The 24,988-nt window shown below is 48.9% G+C and overlaps 1 protein-coding gene across 1 annotated transcript in view; it reads right to left on the bottom strand.

Moving 5' to 3' along the window:
• Positions 1 to 251: 251 nt before the first annotated feature.
• The window catches only part of MGMT (O-6-methylguanine-DNA methyltransferase), a 290,335-nt gene continuing 265,598 nt past the window's right edge, over positions 252 to 24,988 (bottom strand). Inside the window, 3 exon segments of the mRNA XM_021703854.2 lie at positions 252 to 322; positions 325 to 460; positions 8,056 to 8,195. Of these exon segments, the coding sequence (XP_021559529.1) occupies positions 252 to 322; positions 325 to 460; positions 8,056 to 8,195 (347 nt within the window).

The raw sequence follows: 24,988 nt of genomic DNA, 5'->3' as shown, positions 1-24,988 counted from the left end.
GGGCACGATGTGCCCGCCTTCCGGGACAGTGGCTCCCCTGGCCCGACAGACGTTAGAGACGGAAGAGCAGGGCGAGGATACACACTCACTACGAACAAGGGCCGGTCTTCCGAACTCGCTCTGCTGTGAAATGTAAAAACGAGAGAGAACACACACGCCACATCCCTCAGGACACGTCCAGCTCTTTTAATATAGCAGCGCCACCACATTGCTACTTCCAGCCTCGCTCACACGCTGACTCCTGCACGTACTCAATCCCGGCCAGCCGGCTGGGGGCTGGAGGGGCCGCCCTGCGCCCTGCGCCCGGTTCCAGCCGGATAGGCCCCCCTGGATAGGTCGGCTTCCCTGCCAGGCGGCCTTCGTGGGCCAGCAGCCACTCCTTTGTGGCCAGTCCTCCGGAGTAGTTGCCCGCGGCTCCGCTACTGCAGACCACTCGGTGGCACGGGATGAGGATGGGCACCTGGAAAACAGGAAGCCATCCACCATCAGTCGGGGTGCTGGGCCAACGAGGTCTCTTGCGTCACGAGCAAGGCCCCTGACCACCACTGACCTAGAGGGGCTCAGCCACGTGCAGGTCCCCAGCTGGCCGTCTCAGCCCTGTGCACCCCTTGGGTCTCTGAGGGTCTCAGTCTGGCCCAAGGAGCGACACAATGCCCCAAGGAAAATATACGGCATATTCCAGAGAATCCCCTTACACTAGGATTTGGGAGAAAACTGGTAAGAAATTGGTAACGGATGCTTACCGAGTTCAAAATTACATTTCCAAGTTATGGGATGGGATGCAAAATGGTCAAACATCTTGAGAAGTGACAGGAACCTTCAGGGAAGACCGCACTCAAACAAGGCATTGGCAAATGGGCTGCCAGCTGCTACAGTCCCCATGTTTTCATAAATAAAGTTTTATTGGAACACAGCCATATTATCTGTGGCTGCTTTGAAAGTCTAAACTATTTACCATCAGGCCCTTTATAGGAAAGGTTTGCTGACCCTGCTTCATGGGATGTCAGTCCCGGGATACCTGTCAAGTTGGAGAAGCTCTAGTCCTCACCTGTTCTCACCTGAGTGGCCACTGCTGTGGCCACCCACCCCTGGATACCACCCACCTCCACAATCCCTCAGGACTCCAGACCCAGGGCCACACTCGTCCTCACCCCTCCACCCATCTCAAATAGCCTCTCACCTCTGGAGATAAACTGGGTGGTTAGGTGCTTACCTTAGCCAACAAAACGGCTTCACTAAAAGCAAGGTCACCTTACGAAGAAAACAAACCCAAACATAATCCTACAAAGAGAAGCCAACTGATGGTTAAAAGAACCCACTGCCGGGACCAGGGGCAGTTGTGCGTCACCAGGAAAGAGGTGCAGGCAGGGCTCTGTGCACCTCAGGCCTCCGCCAAACCCCACCAATCCAACTTACTGGCAGCTCAGCACGTTGCTGTCCCCGGGAAGCACAGGCTGGCCTGAAGCCCCAAAGGAGGAGGGCCCAAATTGCAGGCAGGTCTCCCTAGCAGACACTGAATGCCCCAAGGACAACAGGACCCTCTCCCAGTGCCCAGCAAGTTATTCTGCCCTTGCCTGGAGCCGCCACAGTGCAGATCTGTGGGTGTCTCATACTCCACATCTAAGACTGGATGCCCGGGCTCACAGGTGCTGGATTCCAGTGGGGGTCACGGTCACATGGGTGGGACATGATTCCCACAGCCACACACAGGCCAACAACCCTACCTAACACACTCCTGGGAGCCAATCCTGCCAGGGGAGGAGACCTCTGTTCTCTCCAGAGGTGGGAGGCTCCTTTGCAGCAGCTGCCCCCAGGGGAATGCCTCGGTCCTCCTCCCATGGCCTGGGCTCTACAGACAGGCGCTCCAAGGATACCCACTGGCAGACCTGCTCAGTGTCTGTTCTCAGGATGGAGTCCACTGTGGAGAGTGGGCACAGTGAGCCTTGCCCTTGCTTTTGATTTCCACATGGCAGGACACCTACTGTCAGGAGGGACATGCCTGGCCTTGTCCACCCCCCATGGGGAGGAAGACTCACTGACCAGCCATCCTGGGAGGAAGGGATGAGAATGCCCAGCTCAGCACCCTGAGAGGTCCTGCGGGGGGGGGGGGGTTGCTGTCTGCCCCACAGCACAGATGTAGTCAGGAGGACCTGCCCCTGCTAGGGCTGGTTCCAGCACAGTGGGGTCTAATTCCAGGCCAATTCCTGGGAAGCCCACCAGGGCCATACCACCTCTAGTTTAGCCTTTATCCTAATAAAGCTAATACCCGGATGTCCTTTATCCATTTCTTAGCTGGCCCAGAACACAGGAGGAAAGGAAAGGGATGGGAGGTACAGAGGGGAGAGGAGTGTGTCTTGGGCTGTGGAGCTCCCTCCGTGGGCAGCACACAGCACAGCAGGGACGGCCCCACGCCTGGGCCACTCAACAGAAGGGTGCACGTGGTGTTCCCACTGCAGGGGCTCTGGCAGATGAATGGTCATTTTGCTTAAAGATCCCAACCAGCAGTTACTTAGAACCTGAGGGACTTCCGAGGACGGAAGGTACAGTGGATTCTCAGCAGAGTTCAAGCCTCTGAGGAAAGGGTCTGCCCAGGAGTCCCAGGTAAATCAGCCTTCATTCCGAAGTGGCTCCATCTCGACTGGGCTGAAGGGGCACAGGGGGTCAGTCACTGAAGGCCCAGGACGTGCTGGGTGACACTTCTCAGCATCGTGCAGAGCACAGCTCCACAAGAACGGAACTGCCAGTGAGCACCAACTGCAGGAGCAGGCCCAGCTCCGGAGACTGAGCTGGGGCAGGAAGAAGGGCACAGCTCCTCAGCAGACCCCACCCTGGGACACAGGATGTACCAGGGACCATTCGGCGTCCGGCCCCCGTCTTGCCCCTCTGGGTGCACTCACATAAGGCTGCCGTGCCCCCAGGGTCCTGTGAAGAAAACGGCCACTCCCACAGGGGCCCAGAGGGTGAGGGCTTCTTGGTCTCCCTCGACTGGGTCCGCAGCTCAACAGAAAGAAGATCTGCATCACCCACCCCCAAGCTCCACCTCCAAAGACCTGAGCTGGACAAAGCGACCAGTCGCCAGTTGGGTGAGTTTCTAGAAGAGTGGCTGAGCACACATACCTGGAGGCTCTTCTTGTGGTATCTGGCCGTCCTCTGGCCATCGTCTGTCTTAGCTCGCCACACAAACCACCCACCTGCCTGGCGCGTGCCCTCAGTGGGCCCCAAGCTGCACCTGTCCCTGGGCAGATGGCATGGTCCCCAGTTCCGTCCCAGATGCAGCACTCAACAGGGCCCCGGGGACAGCATGCTCTGCGGCTGGTGTGGTCCAGCACGTGTCCCTGACGAGCCGCAGGCCAGGCATGATCAGCCCCGGGGCACATTCCATTGCTTGCCCAAGTCCACAGGCAATGTAGGGGCAAAGAGGATTCCAGCTCAGCGGAGGAAGGACCCGGTGCCCATACTTCTCGCCGTGACACCAGCTGCCCGAGGCGGATTGCTGGGCACGGCCTGGGGTGCTGGCCAGCCCTGCAGGTCATCTGGCTTCGGTGGTGGGAACCTGACTTCTCCCACATCACACACGTTCCGATTCTGACCAGAAGTTTGGGTTGCCATGGGAACGCATGCAGTCTCAGGGTGGTCTGAGGACGAGCAGCGGGGTCGGGGGGGTTGGGGGGGGGGGGACGTGGCTTCCTCCCAGCACCACTTCACGGACTGAGAGTGACACCACTACCCAGCCCCGCAAGCAGCTTGCAATCCCCATCATGTTGGAAGGAGAAGCCGACAATTTTCAGGATGGAATATTGACTCTGATTGAGGGTTTTGATGCAATACAACAGTCACATTAGTAACTGCTCTGAGGACATGATCAGATAATACACAACTTAAGCTTTGACTGATGAAGAGAGAAAGATTTAATTCAAGTTAGGCTCCCAAACATTTAGGCTCCAATTCAATTTTCCTACTTAAGAGCAGACTTCACGAGTGTGCTTTGATTTTGCTGCCCTGCTCCCCGAGCTGTGGAATTACAAAAGGTGGCCCAGGAACTCTCCAGCCCTGCATGTCACGCAGACCATAGCACGGTGGTCGCGGAATGACAGGGATGCTGACCGCCCCGGCCAGGCTTCACCTTGTGCACGCAGCGATGGGGAGCAGGGACTCACCGAAGACGTGCTGTTTTTGTTACTAGAAACAGGGAACATGGCTTCTGTTTGTGTTAATTTTGGTGGCAGATTCAGACTACTAAAATAACGAAAGCTGCCAAAATTTATTGGAGCCCTAAGGACATTTCAAAGGATCCGTACCCTCTTATACCCTCTCCTTTAAAGCCCCATGCTGCATAAAATGTAATTTTTATCAATAACCAAGCAGCTCATAATATCACAGCTGCATTGAAATCTTCATGCTGTGAAATCTAATTCATCCAATACGTGAATCCATCACTTACACAGACCCTTTCTCAAATGCTATAAAACTTCCAAACCCATAGATTTGTCTCCAACAAAAATAACACGAAGGGGCCTTTCAATCAATAACGGAATCCCTCTGATTCTGGAGCTGGCTGAATATTTTTCCCAACTTCGCCTTTGTTCTCGTGGTAGTAGCCCACAAGGGAGAGAGCTTGTTTTCACTCGCGGCCTCATCAATACCTAAATCCTGGTGAGCAAGTGACATGGAGAAGCTGTAATCAATAGTTCCCTGTGCGTTTTTTTCTTCTGGTCAAATGGTTCAGCCCCACTGACAGCCCTGACACTTAGAACATGATGCTAAATCTTTATCAACAGCCATCTGGGTGACTGGCAGAACAAGACTCGGGGGGTCATTAACGCTCATGGCAATCTGTGAATAAACTAACTCCTCAGGAATGCGTTTGTTTAGAAAAAAGTGGGGAAACTCTCTGTGCGATGTATCGATTGCCTTTGAACTGCATTTAGCACATTCCGTCTGAGGAGGAGGGAAGGGTGCTTTTATGGGGGGGGTGCCCATGAGGCGTCTTCCATCTGATCTACCAGGAAACGGACCCTCCTCCATGGTGGGTGGGAGCACGCACCTTCCGGAAGGCTGCCAAACCGGCTCACCTGGGCGCTATAGCGAGTTCTTTGTGGAAAAGTTGGAAAAATCACGTGCTGAGGATGGGACCAGACCCCCGCACGGCGACAGCCATCCCCTCCCCTGGTGGGGAAGAGAAACCCACGTCCACGGCAAATGCTGTAAAGTGAATCAGCACATGCTCGTGTTCACTGCAAGCCACCTAAGGAATTAATGCACAACCCGCTTCGTGGTGCTTTGCCACATTCCAAACCCATTTTTCACTCTCCTTCCTGAAATGCACAATTGCTCTATTCAGCCCAAACAGAGAGAGATTATCAATGAGTGCGTCTCCACGATGCTCAGTCGGCGCTGGAGCGCGGCATGGGCTGTGCGGCCGGGCCTCCTGCTGCCAGCGCCAAGGAAAGGGGGCACCCACGTGGGACGGCCACGTCGGTCGTGGGTCCAGGCCCCGGCCAGGGCCCCCTTCTCCCCCAGGTTCCTGGGTCGCCTCTTGGATGCTCGGCGGTCCATACCAAGGAGATGTTAAATTAACTTTAAGGGAGCCCCTGGGGGTCTGCGGGGCTCCCCGGGAAGCCGAGCTGAAGCTCGGGAGGCGCCTGCAGCCGCCAGCGCCTCTGCCACCACCTCAGGCCGAGGGGTCCGGACAAGTCGTGTGCAGCGCCCAGCGAAAGAGAGACCCCCGGACGGGCCCCGAGGGCTCGCCTCCAGCCTGGTGGCTGTGGGCACAGGAGGGCGCCGGGAAGCGGGGCCGGGAGCCTGCCCGGTCCTCCCGCCTGGTGTCCTCACGGCCCTTCTCCACTTGGGCACGAGACAGGGATGTCAATACGTGGACTTTATGGACATTAGAGTTTTAAGCCTTGTGAGATCCGATTTTATAAATTTCCGTGACTGGGGCCATATTTGAACAGAGACATTCATAGAGATTAATAGCAGGAGGAGACAGTCGTGCTGGTTGCTGAACAATAAATGTTTCTGAATATTGCCACGAGCGTGATCGCTGAACAGTGACGGCGTCTCCACGGCACAGAGTGAGGAACTGTTGTCAGCACGCAAGGCAGGCGATGGGCCACCGCCGTCCGTGCGCCCCCGGCAGCGCGTGTTTGCAGAGCACCAAACGGGAGGTGTGCCCCCGCGCAGGGGGGGCGGGGCACCAGTGGGAACCGAATCTCACCTCCGGGAGCGAGCAGAGTGAGCCACTCTCTACAAAGGGCACGAGGAGTAGACACTTGGCCTGCAGGAAGGACGAAGATCTGGGACCGAGGGAGAATTTGCCCTGGACACGGCGACCGCGGGACGTGGACAGCCAGGCAGAGCCCTGTTAGCTGCTAGCGCGCTTCTCACAGGCGTGACATGCAGCCGCGTCCCCCAGCGTCCCAGCTGTCGTTTTATCCCGGGCGGAGGTGCTCAACACCTGGGAGAAGATGGGGGCCCTCCCAAGGAATGCAGCGGTTCACACTTCAGCGGGAAACGTAAAAAAATCACTCTAGGATCTGATTCAGAATCACGCCGCATGCACGGCAAGCCCTGTGCCCTTAGCATGTGGAGGGGACTACTCGGAGGACACAGTGGGCCACAGTGCGCTAAAAACACAACTGCTGCGAAACAGAACAGTGGCCAGGCTCACGAGCCACCGTCACCGAGGACTCGGGGCGCAGAGAGGCGTGGGGTGGGCAGGACCGGTTGTCCAGGTGGGCAGGACCGGTTGTCCATACCACACACTGCTCCTGACCGTCTGGGATATCGATACGGCAGAGAACTCTCCAGATTACATGGACAAGACATGCGATCCACTATGAACCTGCCGGGGTCGCTTCTTAGACAAAAACAAGGCAGTCTTGTAAACACTGGGGCTCTGCCCTCAGGCAGCTGGGACCGAGCAGCATCTGGTGGGGGGGTGGGGGGTGCGATCGCTGCCTCTCCCCGGTGAACAGGGATGAAAACATACAGCAAAGCTACAGCAATTTTAAAAAAAGTGAGGTCTATCTGATCTAGTAGTTTCCTATCCCAGGATGTGATGGTCCTATATCCTCCTCCTGATAGGATGGCACGCTTCTATCACATCAGAGACTCTCCCACGGGTCCAGAGGAAATCGTTACAGAGGCGCTAGCAGGCCCCGGCCGGGCACTGGCGGGGCTAACAACAATAGGAATATTCCGGGTCTCACTCGGTTGTGCAGGGTCCCCCAGTGAACCTGGCTGCTCTGTGGATGGGGGCACCATGCCACGGCCTCTTCCCCCACTCACGTGGACGTGCTGAGACAGGACGGCCTGCTGTCCAGGCGTAGGTGTGTCCTCTGTCCTCCTGGGGACAACAGGCCTGCGGCCACCCCACACAGGCCCTTCCTCTGGAGAGTCAGGCTTTGCCTTGAGTGAATCTCCCTTTCAGCAAAATCCAGCCACACATGCACAGGAGGGACAAGGACACAAAAGGGCTTGGAGACGGAGCCACCCCCTGGGGAAGACATGCCCAAATGCGGTGAATCACCCCTGTTCCCAAGGCGCAGGCCCTGGTGTCAGATCTCCAGCCTCCCTAAGGGTCAGGCACCCCGGGATGTGTCTCCTTCTGAGCGACGCTCCACACCGTCAGCCTGTCTGTTTTGTTTCCGGCTGTAGGCCTGGCCCCTAGACAAGTGTCTGCATCTGCGAGGAAGCCTGTACACCCAGTTACTGGACGAATGAATGTCCACTCGACAGTTCCTCCAGGCTTTGTCCTCCTTGGTACTGCCTCTGACAAGGGGCTCCTGTGGTTCCAACATGCATGGCGGGGGGTGCTTTTGTGCGAAAACTTCCTGATCACCCTCACCAAAGACGGGGGGCAGGGGCACAGACCTACCAGTGACCCCCATGCCTCTTTGGTTGGGGGGGCCATCACAAGCCCTTCCTCTCCTCCCCACCCAGCGTGGCTCCGGCTGCCTGGGGGACACGCTTACCTCACACGGCCCCTGAGCGCAGCGCTCAGGCCCACCCACCAACTGCGGCCAAGCTGACATCATGCTGACCGCAACTTACGGGATTGCTCCTCATCGCTCCGCCCACTGCCCGCGCTGCTCTGGGGTTGCCTGCCAGGGCTGCGAGTTGCTGGTAAGAAACCGTGTCTCCAAATTTCACAGCCTCCAGCAGCTTCCACAACACCTGTGCGGTGAATGAATCTGAAAGGCAGAACACAGAATGACGTTATGTGGACAAAGGGCTCCCACAGGTCCGATGTAAAGAGCTGCCAGTCCCGAAACAGAAAACACACCACAGAAACAGAGGTGTTACCCTCAATTAAAGCACGACCTTCACGCATGGTCCCATCGGCATGTCCCCGGCACCGCGCGGGCTGGCCCCTTTGCGGGCACCCCACAGCTGTGCACCCAGAGCTGCAACTTCCTCCCATCTTCCCCCGGTTCCACGTGGGACCGCGTGATGCTCTCTCTTTCAGGACCTGCGTGGGTCAATTCACAAGCAGCTCAATTACTAAGCACAGAAGGCCCTGCCTGCCTACTGACTTCAGAACCTTTTACGCCACTGGTTAATGTCCAACTTCAGCTGGGACACAGAAGGGACAAGAAGCCCCGGGCTGGGCTATGACTTAATGCTAGCTGCCCACATCCAGCAGCGATCAGGCTCAGAATGCCAAACACCATTGTCCACGGGGCTGGTGGTGACCTTGGCTACAGGCATCTGTAATGAACAGGGCAGCAAAAATAAAATAACTTTATTCCCATTTTAATTGACTAACCACATCAAATTGCATTTGCTCTTCATCCTGCTGCAGGAATGAACAGGCGAATGCACGAGGACGTTCTCTCCCTCAGCCTCCAGGTTTTAGAGCAGCTTCCCAGGCTGTGAAGGAGGCTGGTGTGAATCGATACCTATTGTCTTTCCAACGGGAACACAGGGACCAGGAGCACTGGACAGGGAGCGGCATCCCCCACAGTGGGGGCACCGAGCCCTCCGGGGGCGGGAGTCCTCGGTGGCGACAACAAAGGGAAGGCTTCCAGGAGCAGCGGCGGCCGGAGTGCGTCCGTAACGGGACTAATTACACTCGGTGCCAAGCCGGCAAAGTGCGATTTGGTTCTTAAAGGAAACACACCCTTACATACATGTTAAATAATAAAAATCACTTCTTAACTGAACGGAATGATAATCACTTCACTGGAAAAAAAAATCTGTTTAGTCTTTATTATAACATTAAGCAAATTAAACATCAGCATAATCCAGGTGATCCTAGAACAGGGTCATCAAAGAAATTAACTTTGTTGTTCATTAATTTACATGGATTAGTAGAGGGCAAAAAGATAGCAAATGTGCTCTAGTTTTTTATGATATAATTTCAAACTGTACACCATTTGTGGCAGGAGGGTGACTTTGGGGTTAATCAGACTGATTTGTCCTTTTAATTGCTTTCTATTCAAAGAAAATTCATTAGATAATGTTCTCTTCAAAATTCATGAATCAATTTAACTGAAGAAACCACATTAACAGCTTTGGGTTCATTAGCACATGCAGTTGTGTTACTGGGTGATTGCTCGGAGGGTTTCCTTAGGCAAACACACTCTGTTTACTGTGATTTCTTCAGAACAGGTTTTGGAATCAAACTGTTCATCATTATCATTGTTGCTGTTGTTGTTATGCCTCACTTAAAAACAAACAAACAAAAACACAAAAAGAAGAACAAAAAAAGAGAAGGCCGGCCGGCGGCCTGGTGATGACGTGGGGAGGAAGCAATTTCGGGGCGTCGGTCTTAGACAAGCAGCCAGGAGGGAGACCGTGCCGGTGCAGAGACCCGTCGCCGAGGCCCGTCGCCTGCCTTCCTGGGAGAGCACGAAGTAGTCCGTGTTTGTTCTCTGGGACGCCGCCAAGATTTCCAGGAGAAGAGCCTGGAACTGTACCGGACCTGGAGGACCAGGGTGAGAGGTGTCTGCGCGAGCTTCCCTGAGGCACAGACGCTCCCGCGCCAGCCCCAACCTGCACCGGGAGCCCGGGCCACGCCACCAGCGCCTCCCTTCCCAGGCATCAACGTGTCGTATAATAAAACATTCGTGTGTCTGTGTATGAGCACGGAGTTTATCAAACATTTGCAGCTTCGCTGTCAATTCTTCATGGGAAATAATTTCTCACCTTGTACATACCGTGCAACATATTAGGAAAAATAGCTTCAAGAACGCAATATTTAGCAATCAAGCACATCGTTTTATAAATGTATCTGAAAACTCAATTTCACCCTGTAGGGAGCAAATGCATTAATTAGTTTGAGCAGCTCTCAGCGACAGTGCCTTTAACCCTAACCTGTGCAAAATCAGAGGATGAAACTGCTCTCCTTTTGAGGAGGGGCTGGTACTTTCAGTTGTTAAAGATCATTCTAAAACGTAGTAAAACCTGCTCATAAAAATTAACATACGTGGATGTGGAAAATAGATTTCCTGGAGGTTGAGGTGTCCACATAAGTCCGTAGCACTGGACCAGCATTTCAGATGGCCCAAAGGGCAGCCATCAGATGATGAGGCTTCTCTCTCCCATTTACGGCCTTCCCCAGGGAGTGACCCCAGAGCCGTGTGGAGCGGCCTCTGCCCGCCACATTCACCCTCTCCTCCTCCTCCCCATCCTTTCTCCTGCCTCTCCTGGCCTCCCAGGATGGCCAGCTGGGCCGTGTCATGTGGTGGGGCCAAGGTCGGCCCTGCTGGAGGCCGACTGGCTGCTCAGAGCTCCCTTACCTTAAGGACATAGCCATTTTCATTTCCGTGTGGGTGGCCACTTACACGTGCCCACCATGAACACCCAACCCGACCAAGACTGCTTTCTACATCCTCTCTAGGTGGACTGTAGTTCATCAGCCACCCAGGGGCTGACGAGGTGCTTTTCCAACACTGGCCATGGAGGACGTCATTCCACGTCGTGGACGCCGGGGTTTTATGTGAGCTCTTCTCACGCCACTTGTGGGAGTTGAGATCGGGGAGCCTTCTCTGGTGCACCCAGACTGACTCAGCCAAGTGTGGCTCTGATAAGGGTGCCAAGATAGGTAGGCAGATACCAACTCCACACTGTGGCTGGGACGGACTGACCAGGGGCCAGGGTCTTCCTTCCCCTGGGCCTCTGCCTCCTCCCTGGTGACAAACACCGTCGTGAGAGCTCCAGGGACAGACATGTCCTGCACCCCATGGCACACTGCCAAGCTTGAGCGCAGCCGGTTAGCGGCAGGGCTGGGCCCAGAGACCGTTCTCTTTAAAACCAAGGCTGAGACTCAGCTACCTCTTCTCCAGTGAGGGAGAGCACCATGCTTTCGAATTCTTGGGGGCAGACTCATTCTTTCAAGGTGCCCTTTGTTGTAGGGTGCAGTTTCTGCCAGAGGGCCGTCTTTCAGCTGCCCTGGGGCTTCGGGGCTTTGCACCACCGGGCTACAGCCAGGTGGCACATGCAGATGCACACACACAGGAGTGCCTGGCGCCCACACAAGGCTGGCTGCCCCCTGGGCCCTGCCAGCAGAGTGTCGCAGTAGCTCTCCTGGGGCTGGGCAGGGTGCTGCCTGCAAGGGTCTGTGAAATCGATTTGCCACGTCTCTGTGGGCAGAGCGCGGAGCCCAAGCTCCTGCAGGAGTCCCTTGCCGTGGCATCCAATGGCGGGTATCCATGGCACAAACCGTAACTATGTGATAAGTTTTCAAGTTTCCAAGGGCTTTTCACTTCCAGGATGTGCCTTCTTTTGCCCCTGGCATAGAGGGAGTGCCCAGGCTGGCCCCTAGAGTCCCAGACAACCTGGGGGTGTGAAGCCAGTTCTCTGACCCAGGGGATCTAGAGGAGAGTTTTGATAAGATGCATCCTGAAGCACAAACAGAGCTGACGTGACCTGATGCTGCCTGACCATTTGCAAAGCCAGGACCAACAGTCCAGGAATGAGCCTGGGAGGAAGCACAGGAAAATGAAAGGGAACAGGGAGCATGTCCACCAGGTTTTCTGTGGGTGGCCTTTCCAGAATCTGGGCAGAATGCAGAGGGCTGTGGAAAGTAAACAGGAGCAGGCAGACTGGGGAAGAGGACAGGAATCTGAGGAAACACTGAAATGATACATGCGTGTACCATCTCACCTGTGTTCTGCCCAGCCCAGACTTACTGCGGCCTGAACCCTGAAGGAGCCGCCGGTGCACACGGAGCACCCAGGAGCTCTCATCCACCCTGAGGAGGGAGAAGGGTGTCCTGATGCTCAGAGTGGAGGAATCGCCCACTTTCTGGTATTATCTCTGAAGTCTTGCACCACAGCCCCCAAGCAATCCTGAGGCTTATGGTCCTTTCTGCTGGGAGAGCTGGGGCCCCACAGGTGGGCAGGCCCCTACTGCTTTTCTCCTTTGTCTTCTCAGTGCTCGGCTCCATATGGAGGTGCAGTCCTAGGAGGTGTGTGGCAGAGTTGGGTAAGTAAGGTCAAATCACGACTGGGGACCAAACGGGATCTCTGAGAGCTAGAAAACAGCAGGAAGACTGTGGACAGGGAGGAGCTTGGGAAAGCACACTGATAAGTTGTTTGTAAATCCCTGGCCTCAGCCCTGACCTGTGCACGTGTGGATCTGACCCTGAATCAAAGACTTGGAGAACTGAAGGAAGGGTCCAGACTGGCCACTGACGGACTCACAGGTCGGCAGACTTAAAAAGGACGTGGACCCGGAAACCACAACCTGCAGAAGCCTGGTCAGAACTCAGGAGCCGAATCCATCCTCCAGGCTGAGCGCCTCCTCAGCAAAAGTAGCGCTGCTATACACTGGACTCCCACGAGACTCAGCCCATGATAGTCAAAGTGATCAGGATACAATCCAAAATGACTTCGCAAACAGAGCAAACAAAGAATCAGAAAAACCTCCACTCGTCTTAGGAAAGATAATCAACAAACATCAAGGCCGAGATGACACAGGAGTTGGAACCACCTGACAACATTTTCTCCCTGGTGTTTTGAGGATTAACTGACAAATACAACTGTAAGATATTGAAAGTGCATGATGTGATAATTTCACATACATTGTCTGATAACGTTAAAGGATCTATAGTAAAAATGCTGCAAGAAGGGAAAATACCCTTGAAACAAATGAGAAGATGCAAAGTTTCAAAGAAATACAAGTTAAGAATCAAATGGAAATTTAGTTCAGAAGAACAGGAAATGTAAACACTGCATGGTCTCAATAGCAGAATGGAGATGCCAGAGGAAAGAGTCAATGAACTGAAGTCAACAGAAGTTATCCGATCTGAAAAACAGAGAAAAACATGTTAAAAGCAAACAACAAAAACCCAGAAAGTACCTTGGGGACATGTAGGACAAAGCCAAAGGTTTAATAGTCGTGTTATTGGAGTTCCACAAGAAAAGGAACAAGACTATAGTGTACAAAACAATTTGAAACCAATTATAACTAGAACTTTTCCAATCTGGCAGAAGATACACAAGGACAGCTTTAAGAAGCCTAGTAAACCACAAACAGGACACACCCAGAGAAATCTACTCCCAGACATATCCTGATGAAGCTGGTGAAATCTAAAGACAAAAAAAAAAATCTCAAGACCAACCAGAGAAAAATGTTATTTACAGAGGAACACGGATTTGAATGACTGTAGAATTCTCATCAGAACCACGGAGGTCAGAAGGAGGTAAAATAGCAATTTTAAAGTGCTGAAAGAAACTCAGAATTCTATATCCAGTTAAAAAAAAAAAAACACACACAAAAAACTCTTCACGGGGCGCCTGGGTGACTCAGTCAGTTAAGCGTCTGCCTTCAGCTCAGGTCATGATCCTGGGGTCCTGGGATTGAGTCCTGCATTGGGCTCTCTGCTTGGCGGGAAGCCTGCTTCTCCCTCTGCCCCTCCCCCTGCTTGTGCTCTCTTGCATCCTCTCAAATAAAAAAATGAAATCTTAAAAAACACCACCAAAATTCGGAAGGGAAATTGTTTAAAAAAAAAAAAAAACACCAAAAATTCTTCAGAAATAAGGCTAAAATAAAGACATGTTCAGATAGAAACAAAGATCACACACTGCCAGCAGACAGGAGCTAGAATTGCTGAAGGAAGCTCTTTAGCAAGAAGGGACGTGAGACTGGAGGGGGCAGCAGTAAAGGCAGAACAAAAGCAATGGTAACTTTCTGGCTAAATATCACAGACTGTTCTTCTGTTGAGTTCTTTAAAATATATTTGATGACTGAAAGTGAAATCATTAACATTATAAGATTTTCAATGTATGTAAGTACAAAACATAAGACACTGTAACAAAAAACAAGAGAGCCCAAGGATCTGTATGTGGTAAGGTGGTCAATACAAATTCCAATTAGACTGTGAAAGGTAAGTATATAAGTACTGTAATCCCTATAAACAGATAATAGAGTCAAAAACCTAACAGATAAACTAAAATGCTAAAAAAAAAAAAAAAAAAAAAAAAAGTTAAAGCCCAAAAGAAGGGAAGGGGAAAGAGAAATGAAAAAACAAGACAGAAAACAATTATGTAATAGTAATATAAAAGAATAAGAAAACAAATGAAATAAATGTTACATTTGGATAGAAATTCTATCATATTACTAATTACATTAAATGTAAACAGTCTTTCTTTACCAATAAGGTAACAGAGTGCCAGATGGATTGAAAAAAATAACCCAAGTATGTGCTGCCTATAGGAAATTCACTTCAAAGAATAGATACAGATGGCTTAAAACTAAAAGGATAGAAAAAATATACCATGTAAATAGTAATCTAAGGGGCGCCTGGGTGGCTCAGTTGGTTAAGCGACTGCCTTCGGCTCAGGTCATGATCCTGGAGTCCCGGGATCGAGTCCCGCATCGGGCTCCCTGCTCGGCGGGGAGTCTGCTTCTCCCTCTGACCCTCCCCCTCTCATGCTCTCTCTCTCTCTCTCTCTCTCTCATTCTCTCTCACAAATAAATAAATAAAATCTTTAAAAAAAAATAGTAATCTAAGAAAAGTAATTATTAAAGTAGACTTAAGAGCACAAACAATTTCTAGGGGTAAATTAATTTTTACAATTACATAGTGACAAAAGGGACAGCTCACAAAGATGACATGGCAACCCAAAACATTTATGCACCTAAGAGAATTTCAAATACATAAAGCAAAAACTGACAAAAGTGAAAGGAGAATCTGACCAACCCACAAACATATGTGGAGATTTCACTTCTCTCTAACAGAAGTAGTTGACAGAAAATCAAGGATACAGAAATGAAAAACACCATCAACCAACTGGTTTCAATTGACATTTACACAACACTCTACCCAATAACAACAGAACATATCTTCTTTTCAAATGCACACAAAAAACTGACCAAGATATACCATATTCTGGGTCATAAAACAAACTTTAACAAATTTAAGATAATTGAATTCATTCAAGTCATAGTCTCTGATCAGAATGGAATTAGACTAGATATTAAGAACAGAAAGATAACTGGAAACCTCGAAACATTTGGACAGAAAATAAGGCACTTTTATTTTTAAAGATTTTTTATTTGAGAGAGAGAGAGTGAGATAGTATGTGCGTTCACAGTGGGGAAAGGCAGAGAGAGAATCTCAGGCAGACTCCCTGCTGAGCCTGGAGCCCAATGCAGGGCTCAGTCTCGTGACCCTGAGATCATGACCTGAGCCAGAATCAAGAGTTGGATGTTTAACCCACTGTGCCACCCACAGGCCCTAAAAATAAGGCAAAAAAACCCACAAAAAACCAAAAACCACAACACAATACACTGAATTGAATGAAACTGAAAGTGCAGCATATTGCAATTCATAGGATACAGCTGAAGCAAGAGGGAAGTATGTAACATTAAATTCATATTTTATTTATTTTTTTATTCTTTTAAAGATTTATTTATTTATTTGAGGGAGAGAGAGAGATCGCACATGTGTGTGCACAAGCGGGAGGGGCAGAGGGAGAGGGAGAGAGAATCTCAAGCAGACTCGTGCGGAGCATGGAGCCAAATGTAGGGCTCGATCCCAGGACCCTGAGATCATGACCTGAACCAAAACCAAGAGTCGGAAGCTTAACCAACTGTGCCACCCAAGCACCCCTTATGCATATATATAGGTCTCAGATTAATAATCTAAGCTTCCAATTTAAACAAGAGCAAAACAACAACAAACAAAAAACAAACACCCAAAGAAGGAAATAAAGGAAATAGCAGAAAACAATGAAATTGACATAAGAAAAATGATAGAGTAAAATACATGAAAACAAAACTGGCTTCTTTGAAAAGATCAATAAAATTGATAAACCTTTAGCAAGTGATATAAAAAGAGAAGAAACAAGGTATCAACATTAGACCTAAAAGAGCAGATGTCATGACTGACTTCACAGACATTGACTGGAGAATGAAGTATACCTACAAATACCTCTATGCACAACATTCAACAGCACAGATAGAATAGACCAATGTATCAACACCTACAAACTACCAAATCACATCCAAGATGATGCAGATAACTGGAACAGTCCTATAAGTATCAAAGAACTTGAACTCAAGAGTTTAAAATCTTCTGAAATCACTAGGGCCAGATAATTTCACCAGTAAATTCTATCAAACACTTAAAGAAGAAATACATCAACTCAGGATAATCTTTTATAGAAAACAGAAGAGAAGGGAATACTTCCTAAGGCATTTTATGAGAATGGAAAACCAGAAAACCTGAAAAAGTCAGAATCCAGAAAAGTACAGATTAATATTTCTCATTAACATATGTGCAAAAATTCTCAACAAAGTGCTGGCAAATCAAATTCAGCAATATATAAAAAGAATTAGACAGCGGGGCACCTGGGTGGCTCAGATGGTTAAGCGTCTGCCTTCGGCTCAGGTCATGATCCCAGGGTCCTGGGATTGAGCCCCGCATCGGGCTCCCTGCTCAGCGGGGGGCCTGCTTCTCCCCTTCCCTCTACTTCTCCCCCTGCTCATATTCTCTATCTCTGTATCTTGAATGAATAAATAAACAAAAAACTTTAAAAAAAAGAATTAGCAACACTAAATGGAGTTTGTCTGAGAAATGTAAAGCTGATTCAATCTTTGAAAAATGAGCCTATATATAAAGCTACAGTAATCAAGACAGGGTGTATTAATGAAAGAATAGATACATAAATTAATGGGACAGAATAGAAACAGATCCACCCAAATACAGAAGCAAAGGCAATTCAATGAAAAAATGACAGTATTTCCAACAAATGGTTCTGGAACAATTGGACAGCCATATGCCAAAAAAAAAAAAAAAAAAAAAAAAAAAAGAGTTAAAAAAAAAAAAAAAAACCAAATAAAAAAAAAAAAAAAAAAAAAAAAAAAAAAAAGAATCTAGATACAGACCAGGCATCTTTCACAAAAACTAAAAATGGATCATAGGCTTAAATCTAAAAGGCAAAATTATAAAACTTTCAGAAGATAATACAGTAGAAAAATCTAGGTGATTATGGGTTTTGGGGGAAAGTTTTTAGACCCAGTATGATCCATGAAAGAAAAATAGTTGGACCTTATTAAAATTATTTTCTCCTCTGTGAAAAGTGCTGTTAAGATATTGAGAAGAAGAAAAGCCACAGGTTGAAAGAACATATGTGCAAAACACATATTTGATAAAGGACTTGTAACCAAACTATACAAAGAATTCTTAAGAACTCAACAATAAGAAAATAAACAACCCAATTATAAAATGGCAAAAGAATATCTCACCAAAGAAGATATACAGATACAAATAAGCATATGAAGCGATTTTTAAAAGTATTGGTCATCAGGGAATACAAATTAAAACAATGAGATATAATTATACACCTTTTAGAATGGCCTCACAAAGAAACCCCCAATTTTGACAGTACTGATTGCTAATGAGGATGTGAAGTGATAGGGATATTCATTCACTGCTGATGAAAATGCAAAATGGTACAACTACTTCGGAGAAAATTTGGCAGTTTCTTACAAAGCTAAACAGAAGCTTATGAGATGAACCAGTAATTGCACTCCTGAATATCTACCAACTTATCTGAAAACCTATGACCACACAAAAACCTGCATATGAATGTTTACAGCAGCTTTATTAACTTATTGGTAAAAACTGGAAGCAACTAAGATGTCCTGGGTAAACTGGGTAAATGGGTAAACTATGGAATATCCATATAATGGAATATTATCCAGTCATACAAAGAGTGAACTATCAAGCCCCCAAATGACATGGAATTATCTTAATGTATATTGCTAAGTGAAGGAAACAAGTCTGAAAAAGCTACATACTGTATGATTATGTGACATTTTGGAAAAGGAAAAGCAACAGACACAGAAAAACCTTATATGCAATATGTGCAAATTAACACCAACACACAAAAAAGCAATTGGAGGATCCCAGGAATGAGTGCAGACTGTGACAAGAGAATCTAAGTGTATTACAACTTATGAACATAAGAACAACCCCACTAAAGTTGGTGGGAGGGAAAGTGGTGACCCAAGTAAGTATGGAAATGAAGAGAGTCTGTAAGACTAAAGGCAAAAAGAATTTCATATACACACTCTACTTGATAAAGTTGTTTCCCATGGGGGTACAAGATTTTCATACTGCTATATGGTATACTGGACTTGAACAATTAACTAAATGGCTGGTGGAAGGTGGGAGCCTGTTTTATTCTCAATTTCTTTTCTGAAAATCTAAAACTGCTCTAAAAATGAAGTATATTAAAAATGAACTAATATGATCCATGATATATTAACAGCCTAATGAAGAAAAACAATACTTTTGTCAATTGAGGCAAAAATAAAATGTTAACAAAATTCAACATCCATTCATGATAAAAGCTCTCAGTAATGTCCCCAACCCGATAAAGGTATTGACAGAAACAAAAACAAACAAAACAAAAAAACCAAAACCCAAACCTAGAGCTAACATCATAATGGTGAAAAACTGAATGCTTTCCCCTCAGGATTAAGAAAAAAGCAAGGATGCCCACTACTATTCAACATCATAGTGGAAGTTCTAGCCACAGCAATAAAGCAAGAAAAATAAATAAAAGTCATACATTTTGGAAAAAAGAAAACTCTCCCTATTTATAGACAACATGATTGTCTATGGTAAAATACCCAGGAATCTACCAAAAAAAAAAAAAAAAAAAAAATTCTTAGAATGAGTTTAGCTAGGTCACTAGATACAAAGTCAACATAGCAAAATCACAGTTCTAGGTTACTGATAATAGCTCCAGCCAAAAATATTTAGATGTAAATCTAAAATTACATACAAGATTCTTATGCTGAAAATGACAATATTCTGTTAAAAGAAATCAAAGAATACCTAAATAATTTGAGAAAAATACCATGCTCATGGATAGGAAGTCTCAATATAAAAATTTCAGTTCTCTACAAACTGATCTATAAATTTCCATTCCAGTCAAAATCCCAGGGGAATTTATTGTAGATATGGACAAACTGATTCTAAAACTTACATGGAAAGGCAGAGGAACTTGAATAGTCAAAATATTTTGATGAAGAAAAGAAAAAAAAGTTGGAGAAATTACACTAGCAGGTTTTTAAGACTTACTATGCTGTAACCAAGATAATGTGAAATTTGTAAGGGAATAAACACATAAATTGATGGAACCTAATAGAGATTTCTAAGAGTCCCACACAAATATGTCCAAATGACCAAGGTACAAAAGCATTTCAATGAAAAAAGGATATTCTCAAAAAGTGGTGTTGGAAAACTGGATATCTGCATGCAATACAATGAATCCTGATGTAAATCTTATTATACCTTATAAAAATTAATTCAAAATAGATTAAACTGAAAAAATTTTAAAAGAAAATATAGGAGAAAATCTTTGTGACCTAGAATTAGGCAAACAGTTCTTAGACATGTCATCTAAAGCACAATCCATAAATTAAAAAAATAAATTGGACTTCATCGAAATGAAAAAAAAAAAAAAAAACATTGGTGTGTGCAAATCAGTGTTAACAGAATGTAACACAAGATACAGACTGGGAGAAAATATTTGGAAATAACATACCCAACAAAGAACTTAAAACAATAATATATAAACAACTCTCTAAATTCAACAGTAATAAAACAAACCACCTAATTAAAAAATGGGCAAAAGACTTGAACTGACAGCTCATCAAGGAGGTCAGATGAATGGTAAATGAGCACATCAATAAATGTTCAACCTAAATGGGAAGTGCCAATTAAAACCATACAATGAGATGGCATTACATATATGTTAGAATGGCTATCATAAAAATTATATAAACAAACAAGGGCATATCTACACCGTGGAATATGACAATTAAAAGGCATAAACCGTAGGTACGTACAACAATTTGGATGGATCTCAAAGGCATTAAGCTGAATGACAGAAGGCAGACTCCAAAGGTTAAATAGTGGGTCCATCTAGTGATATTCTCATGGGGATGGAGAACAGATCAGTGGTTGCTAAGAGTCAGCAGAGATTTGGGGTGGGGCAGCTGTAACAAAAAAGGGGAAGCAGGAGGGAGTTTTTAGGAGGACGCAACCCGAGTCCTAACTATGGTGGCAGTTACAGAAATCCATACACGTATTAAAGTTCATAGCACCTACACCACAAAAAGTCAATTCTACCATTGGTTAATTTAAAAAATAAGTTGAAAAACATAGAGGGAAATATTCTTCTAAAACACCTTTTCTTTAATCCATCTCCCTGAAGTTCAAGATACCCACTTAAAATGGAGCCTAGGTCATATCCCCTGCAAACTATTCTCCTCTGCAAGGCCCCCTCTGCCCCCCAGTGCTCTCAGTACAGTCACCATGGGGGTCCCTTCTATTTGACCCAGCTCACTGAGAGCAAGGACTTGCCTTATGGGTCAATAGTCCAGTGCTGGGGCTGACCCAGAGTAGGCATCTAGTGGGCATCTACTGGATGAATAAAGGGTGGGTAGGTGTAAGCAGGGGGCCTGGTCTTCCCTGTAATCATTTGGGGTTGGCCCCTGTGCTCAGGGAAGACACCCTTTCCACGGGAGACAGACCAGCACTGTTTCCATATGAGCAACCAGGAACTAGAACGGACTACCTGGGCATCTACCTCAACTTGCCAAGCCCAACTCAGGTGTTCCTGAAATTAGCAGAGAAGGTCAAGGCCAAGAGGAAGCTGATCCACCTATGCACGTGGCTGGGGACGTGGTTCTGTTGAAGTGCACAGTCCTGCCCTAAGTCCTGAGCCCGATGGGACCCCTGCAGGCGCACAGACATGCTTGCGAAGAACAGCTGCTGCGGGCCAGGGTGGCAGGGCTCAGCAGGCTTTCTCACCAGCTTGTAGGCAGGGCGCTGGGCAGCGTCTGGCAGGGCGAGGGCACCAGCGGGCCTGCCTCAGTTTCCTGTGGGCAGAGCTCCAGTAGCTCAGCTCTGTGCCTCCCGAGGGGCTAGAGCAGGTCACCCCACTGCTAAGCAGGCCTGGGGCCAGGGGGGTGCATACTGAGGGGCCTTTATAAATACAAATGAGTCCACTGAAGACGGCCTTCTAGAACTCCAAACTCATTCCCATCAGTTGCAGCTTCTTCTGACGTTGGGAGTGCTGCCTGTAGCAAACTTGTCAATAATTAGTCTTTTCCGGGGCGCCTGGGTGGCTCAGTCGTTAAGCGTCTGCCTTCAGCTCAGGTCACGATCCCAGGGTCCTGGGATCGAACCCCACATCAGGCTCCCTGCTCCGCGCAGTAGCCTGCTTCTCCCTCTCCCACTCCCCCTGCTTGTGTTCCCTCTCTCGCTGTGTCTCTGTCAAATAAATGAAATCTTTAAAAAAAAAAAAAATTAGTCTTTTCCTTCCACACACTCTATCATATACATATTACACAGTAGCTATGAGATAGAACATTGCTTGAATGACAATGACTTGATTTACTTCAACATGCTAGCCGTAGGCTTCATGGACCCACAGATAACAGAGAAAAAGCAAAGGAAAGTTTACAGCGGTCACTCCAAAGCTTCAGGAATCAATACAGCATTTCCATGTATCTGTGCCCTACCAAGTCAAACCGCAGGAATTAAACATACGCGTCTGTGGAGGTCAGATGAGTGCAGGTGCACGGGCATGCGCTTCCGACGGTGGATGGTGCAGGCTGTGATACTCCAAGTGTGTGAAAATATGCCGTGGACTCAGAACCTGGGTCGGGACAGCACGAGGCCACCAACACATGGACACAGCTCCGCTAACTGAAGTCTGCCCTGTGCGGACGGGTCAGGACTACGGGAGGAGCTCCGTCTAGAGAACGCAGGGCCGCTCCCAGCTGGAGAGAGGGGCTGCGGGGCACAGAGCCCCACGCCAGCCTTTATCTCTAATGTATACGGAATGGTCTGCAAAATCCTGTGGCATGGGATGGTGTGCACCAATGTCATCCCCCCAGGCAAGGAGATGGTGAGAGACACAGAGCAGTACCGAGAGGGGCCTGGGTCCCCACAGGCAGGCAGCAGTTTCCTGGCTGGGAGAAGGGGGACATTTCAAGTAGGGGAAGTGACCCTGCAAACAGGGCAAGTTGGGGAAGATGCCTGGGCAGACAGTGGCTGTTTCAGAGGCAAGAGGAGGCTCCCACTGAGAGCCATGCACAGGCCACTCCACGGTCCAATGTTACCTGCTCCTCAAGGGCTAACCCAGAAGAACTCTTTCCCAGCCGAGAACCTGGCCCTGCGGCCTCTTGTGGGTGTGAACCTCTGGGACCCAGGCACTGCTGAGAGCTCAGATCACAAGACACACAGGTGAGACTCCAACCCAGAGGGTCCTGCCCACCCTACCTACGAGGCTGTGATGGTTTTGCAGCCAACAGTGGAGTTACTAAAGCCACGTACAGAGGCAGAATGCACGGTCTCTCACATTCACAAAAAAGAGGTATCTTCCTGCCCCTCTCATACTTTAGGGTACCTGGCTCGCCCAGAATGGGCCGGCCTCCACCGGCGGGTGTCTGCAGTAAGGCCTCAGACAGGCAGGGGCATCCTGGCCTCCCTGGCTTCCTGGGCACAGCTCAGCACTCTCCGGCACAGGGGTCGGAAGAAGACACAAGGAGGCAGCTGGCCTGGCCACCGCCCCAGCCCCCCGCTCTGGTCCCATCTTCCCAACCACCACCCAGACACAGAGCTTCCTGAGCTCTTAGGAGCTCTCGCTGACTTTCCGCTAAGTCCTCAGCACCCAGTTTGCAAAGCTGGCGTCACTATTCTCATTGAACAAATGACAAAATCAGGCTCAGAGCCATGGCCTGGCTACTGTCCACACCGCTGGCTGGATGCCTGGGACTCAGGTCTGCTGCTCTCTGGGGCCTGGAGGGTGGGACCCAGGCACCCTACTGCTCAAACAGGTTTTGGTGATAGGGTGTCAGTCCATCTGCAGGCCAGTCCCAAGCTCAGTGGCTTGGCTAAGGCCTTCTGTTCTGGACGAGTCTTTCTGCAGTCCCACCTCCTCAGTGTCTGCCTACCAGTTTCCTCTAAGAAATGAAGATACATGCCAAGGGGCAGTGATGGAACACAAGCCCTGTGGTTCTGGGGTACAAATGGTGACCGTGCTGAGGATTAATTCCACAACTGACCAGTTTGGTAATGGACAAGTCAGAGAAATCTGGGCGCTGTACCCGAGACGGAGACTCTAATGCCTGCACCTGTGAGAAACTTGGGGCAATCACACAGCGTTCGCCGTCCCCTGTGTGCATCTGGCTCTAGGCCCAACATCCTCCTGCAGCCCTGGGTGACAGATCTTCGCAAGCTTCCCTTTCCTGGGTGGTGGTGGACACCTCAAGGATGGGCCTGCACCCTCTACGGTGACCTGAGCACAAGGCTCTGTTTGAAGACAACCCAGCAGAATGCTCCGACACAAAGGCATGTGCCTTTCAAAGGAAACCTCTGAGAAGTGCCACCCATCTCCGGAAAATACTTGGCTACTTCTCTGGGTACTATACTCTGGGCCAACCAACTGAGAAGGTGTCAAGTGAAGATGACTTGCCATTCTGTGGTCTCAACTACTGTGGGTCCAGAAGGATTTCTGCCGGCCTAATGACCAGTGTTTGGTAGGCTGAATTTTGGATCACTTTCCACAAGTCAAATCCATTCCCGGGTAAGAAAATTTGCCGACACTGAGCGTATTCTAAAGTACTGAATGCACTTCGTGGTACACAGTAAGCAGGCAATAAATGCCTGGTCAGTTGGACAAGATGCAGGGTTGGAAGGCTATTTTGAAAGAGAAGTTCCTCGAACATTCTGAGCAATGCTGGGGAAATAGGGACATGGTTGTGATTCTGAAGATTCATTTGGAAATTCTGCTCAACTTGCTTAAAAATCAATGATGGTCATAACAAGAGCTAACATTTACTGAATGCTTTTTGTGTACCAGGGACCATGCAACCTGCTTTATCCTATTGACTCCTTAAGAGCGGCCATGCCTCTGGTCCTCTCCTTCGAGGGTGAGAAGTCCCCGGGGCTCAGGATGGAGCAGGCTGTCCCCAGGGTACAGCAGGAAGCTCAGGCCAGCGTGAGGACAAGCCTCTCAGGCGTAGGCCCCCCTTTAAAGGCATCCCACACTTTCAGCATCCCTCAGCACCTACCACAGAGGTTCACACCTGAGAGCTGCTTCCTGCCCCTCAGTTTTGGTTTCATCCTGGTAGGATGGGACGAGCATGAAGGTATATGCCCCGTGAAGGTTATCAGCTGACCTGTGGGAATACCGCTCTGTCCACAGGGCCATGTGGATTTAAGGGCTGGCTGTCCATCCCTCACTTCTTCTCTCCCCACAATGCGGCATCCTAAACCAAAGAGCAGTTGGGGAGGGGACAGGAGCGCCCAGCAGACCCTGACGCCCTCCGCTGGTTTGCCCGCGTTTCTCTCCCTTCTGGGCTAGCCGCAGGTGGCCGCTACTTGCCCACTGACCCCACCAGGCAGGGCAGAGAGGCGGCATCACCCCCAGCCTGTGACTGCTCCGGGCAGGATGAGCCCGCCGTGGTGGGGGGCATCCCGGATGTTCAGCAGCTCACCCTGCTAGCC

Source organism: Neomonachus schauinslandi, chromosome 6 (assembly GCF_002201575.2).
Source record: "Neomonachus schauinslandi chromosome 6, ASM220157v2, whole genome shotgun sequence".
NCBI lineage: Eukaryota > Metazoa > Chordata > Mammalia > Carnivora > Phocidae > Neomonachus > Neomonachus schauinslandi.
This window is presented reverse-complemented; position numbering and strand designations above follow the sequence as displayed.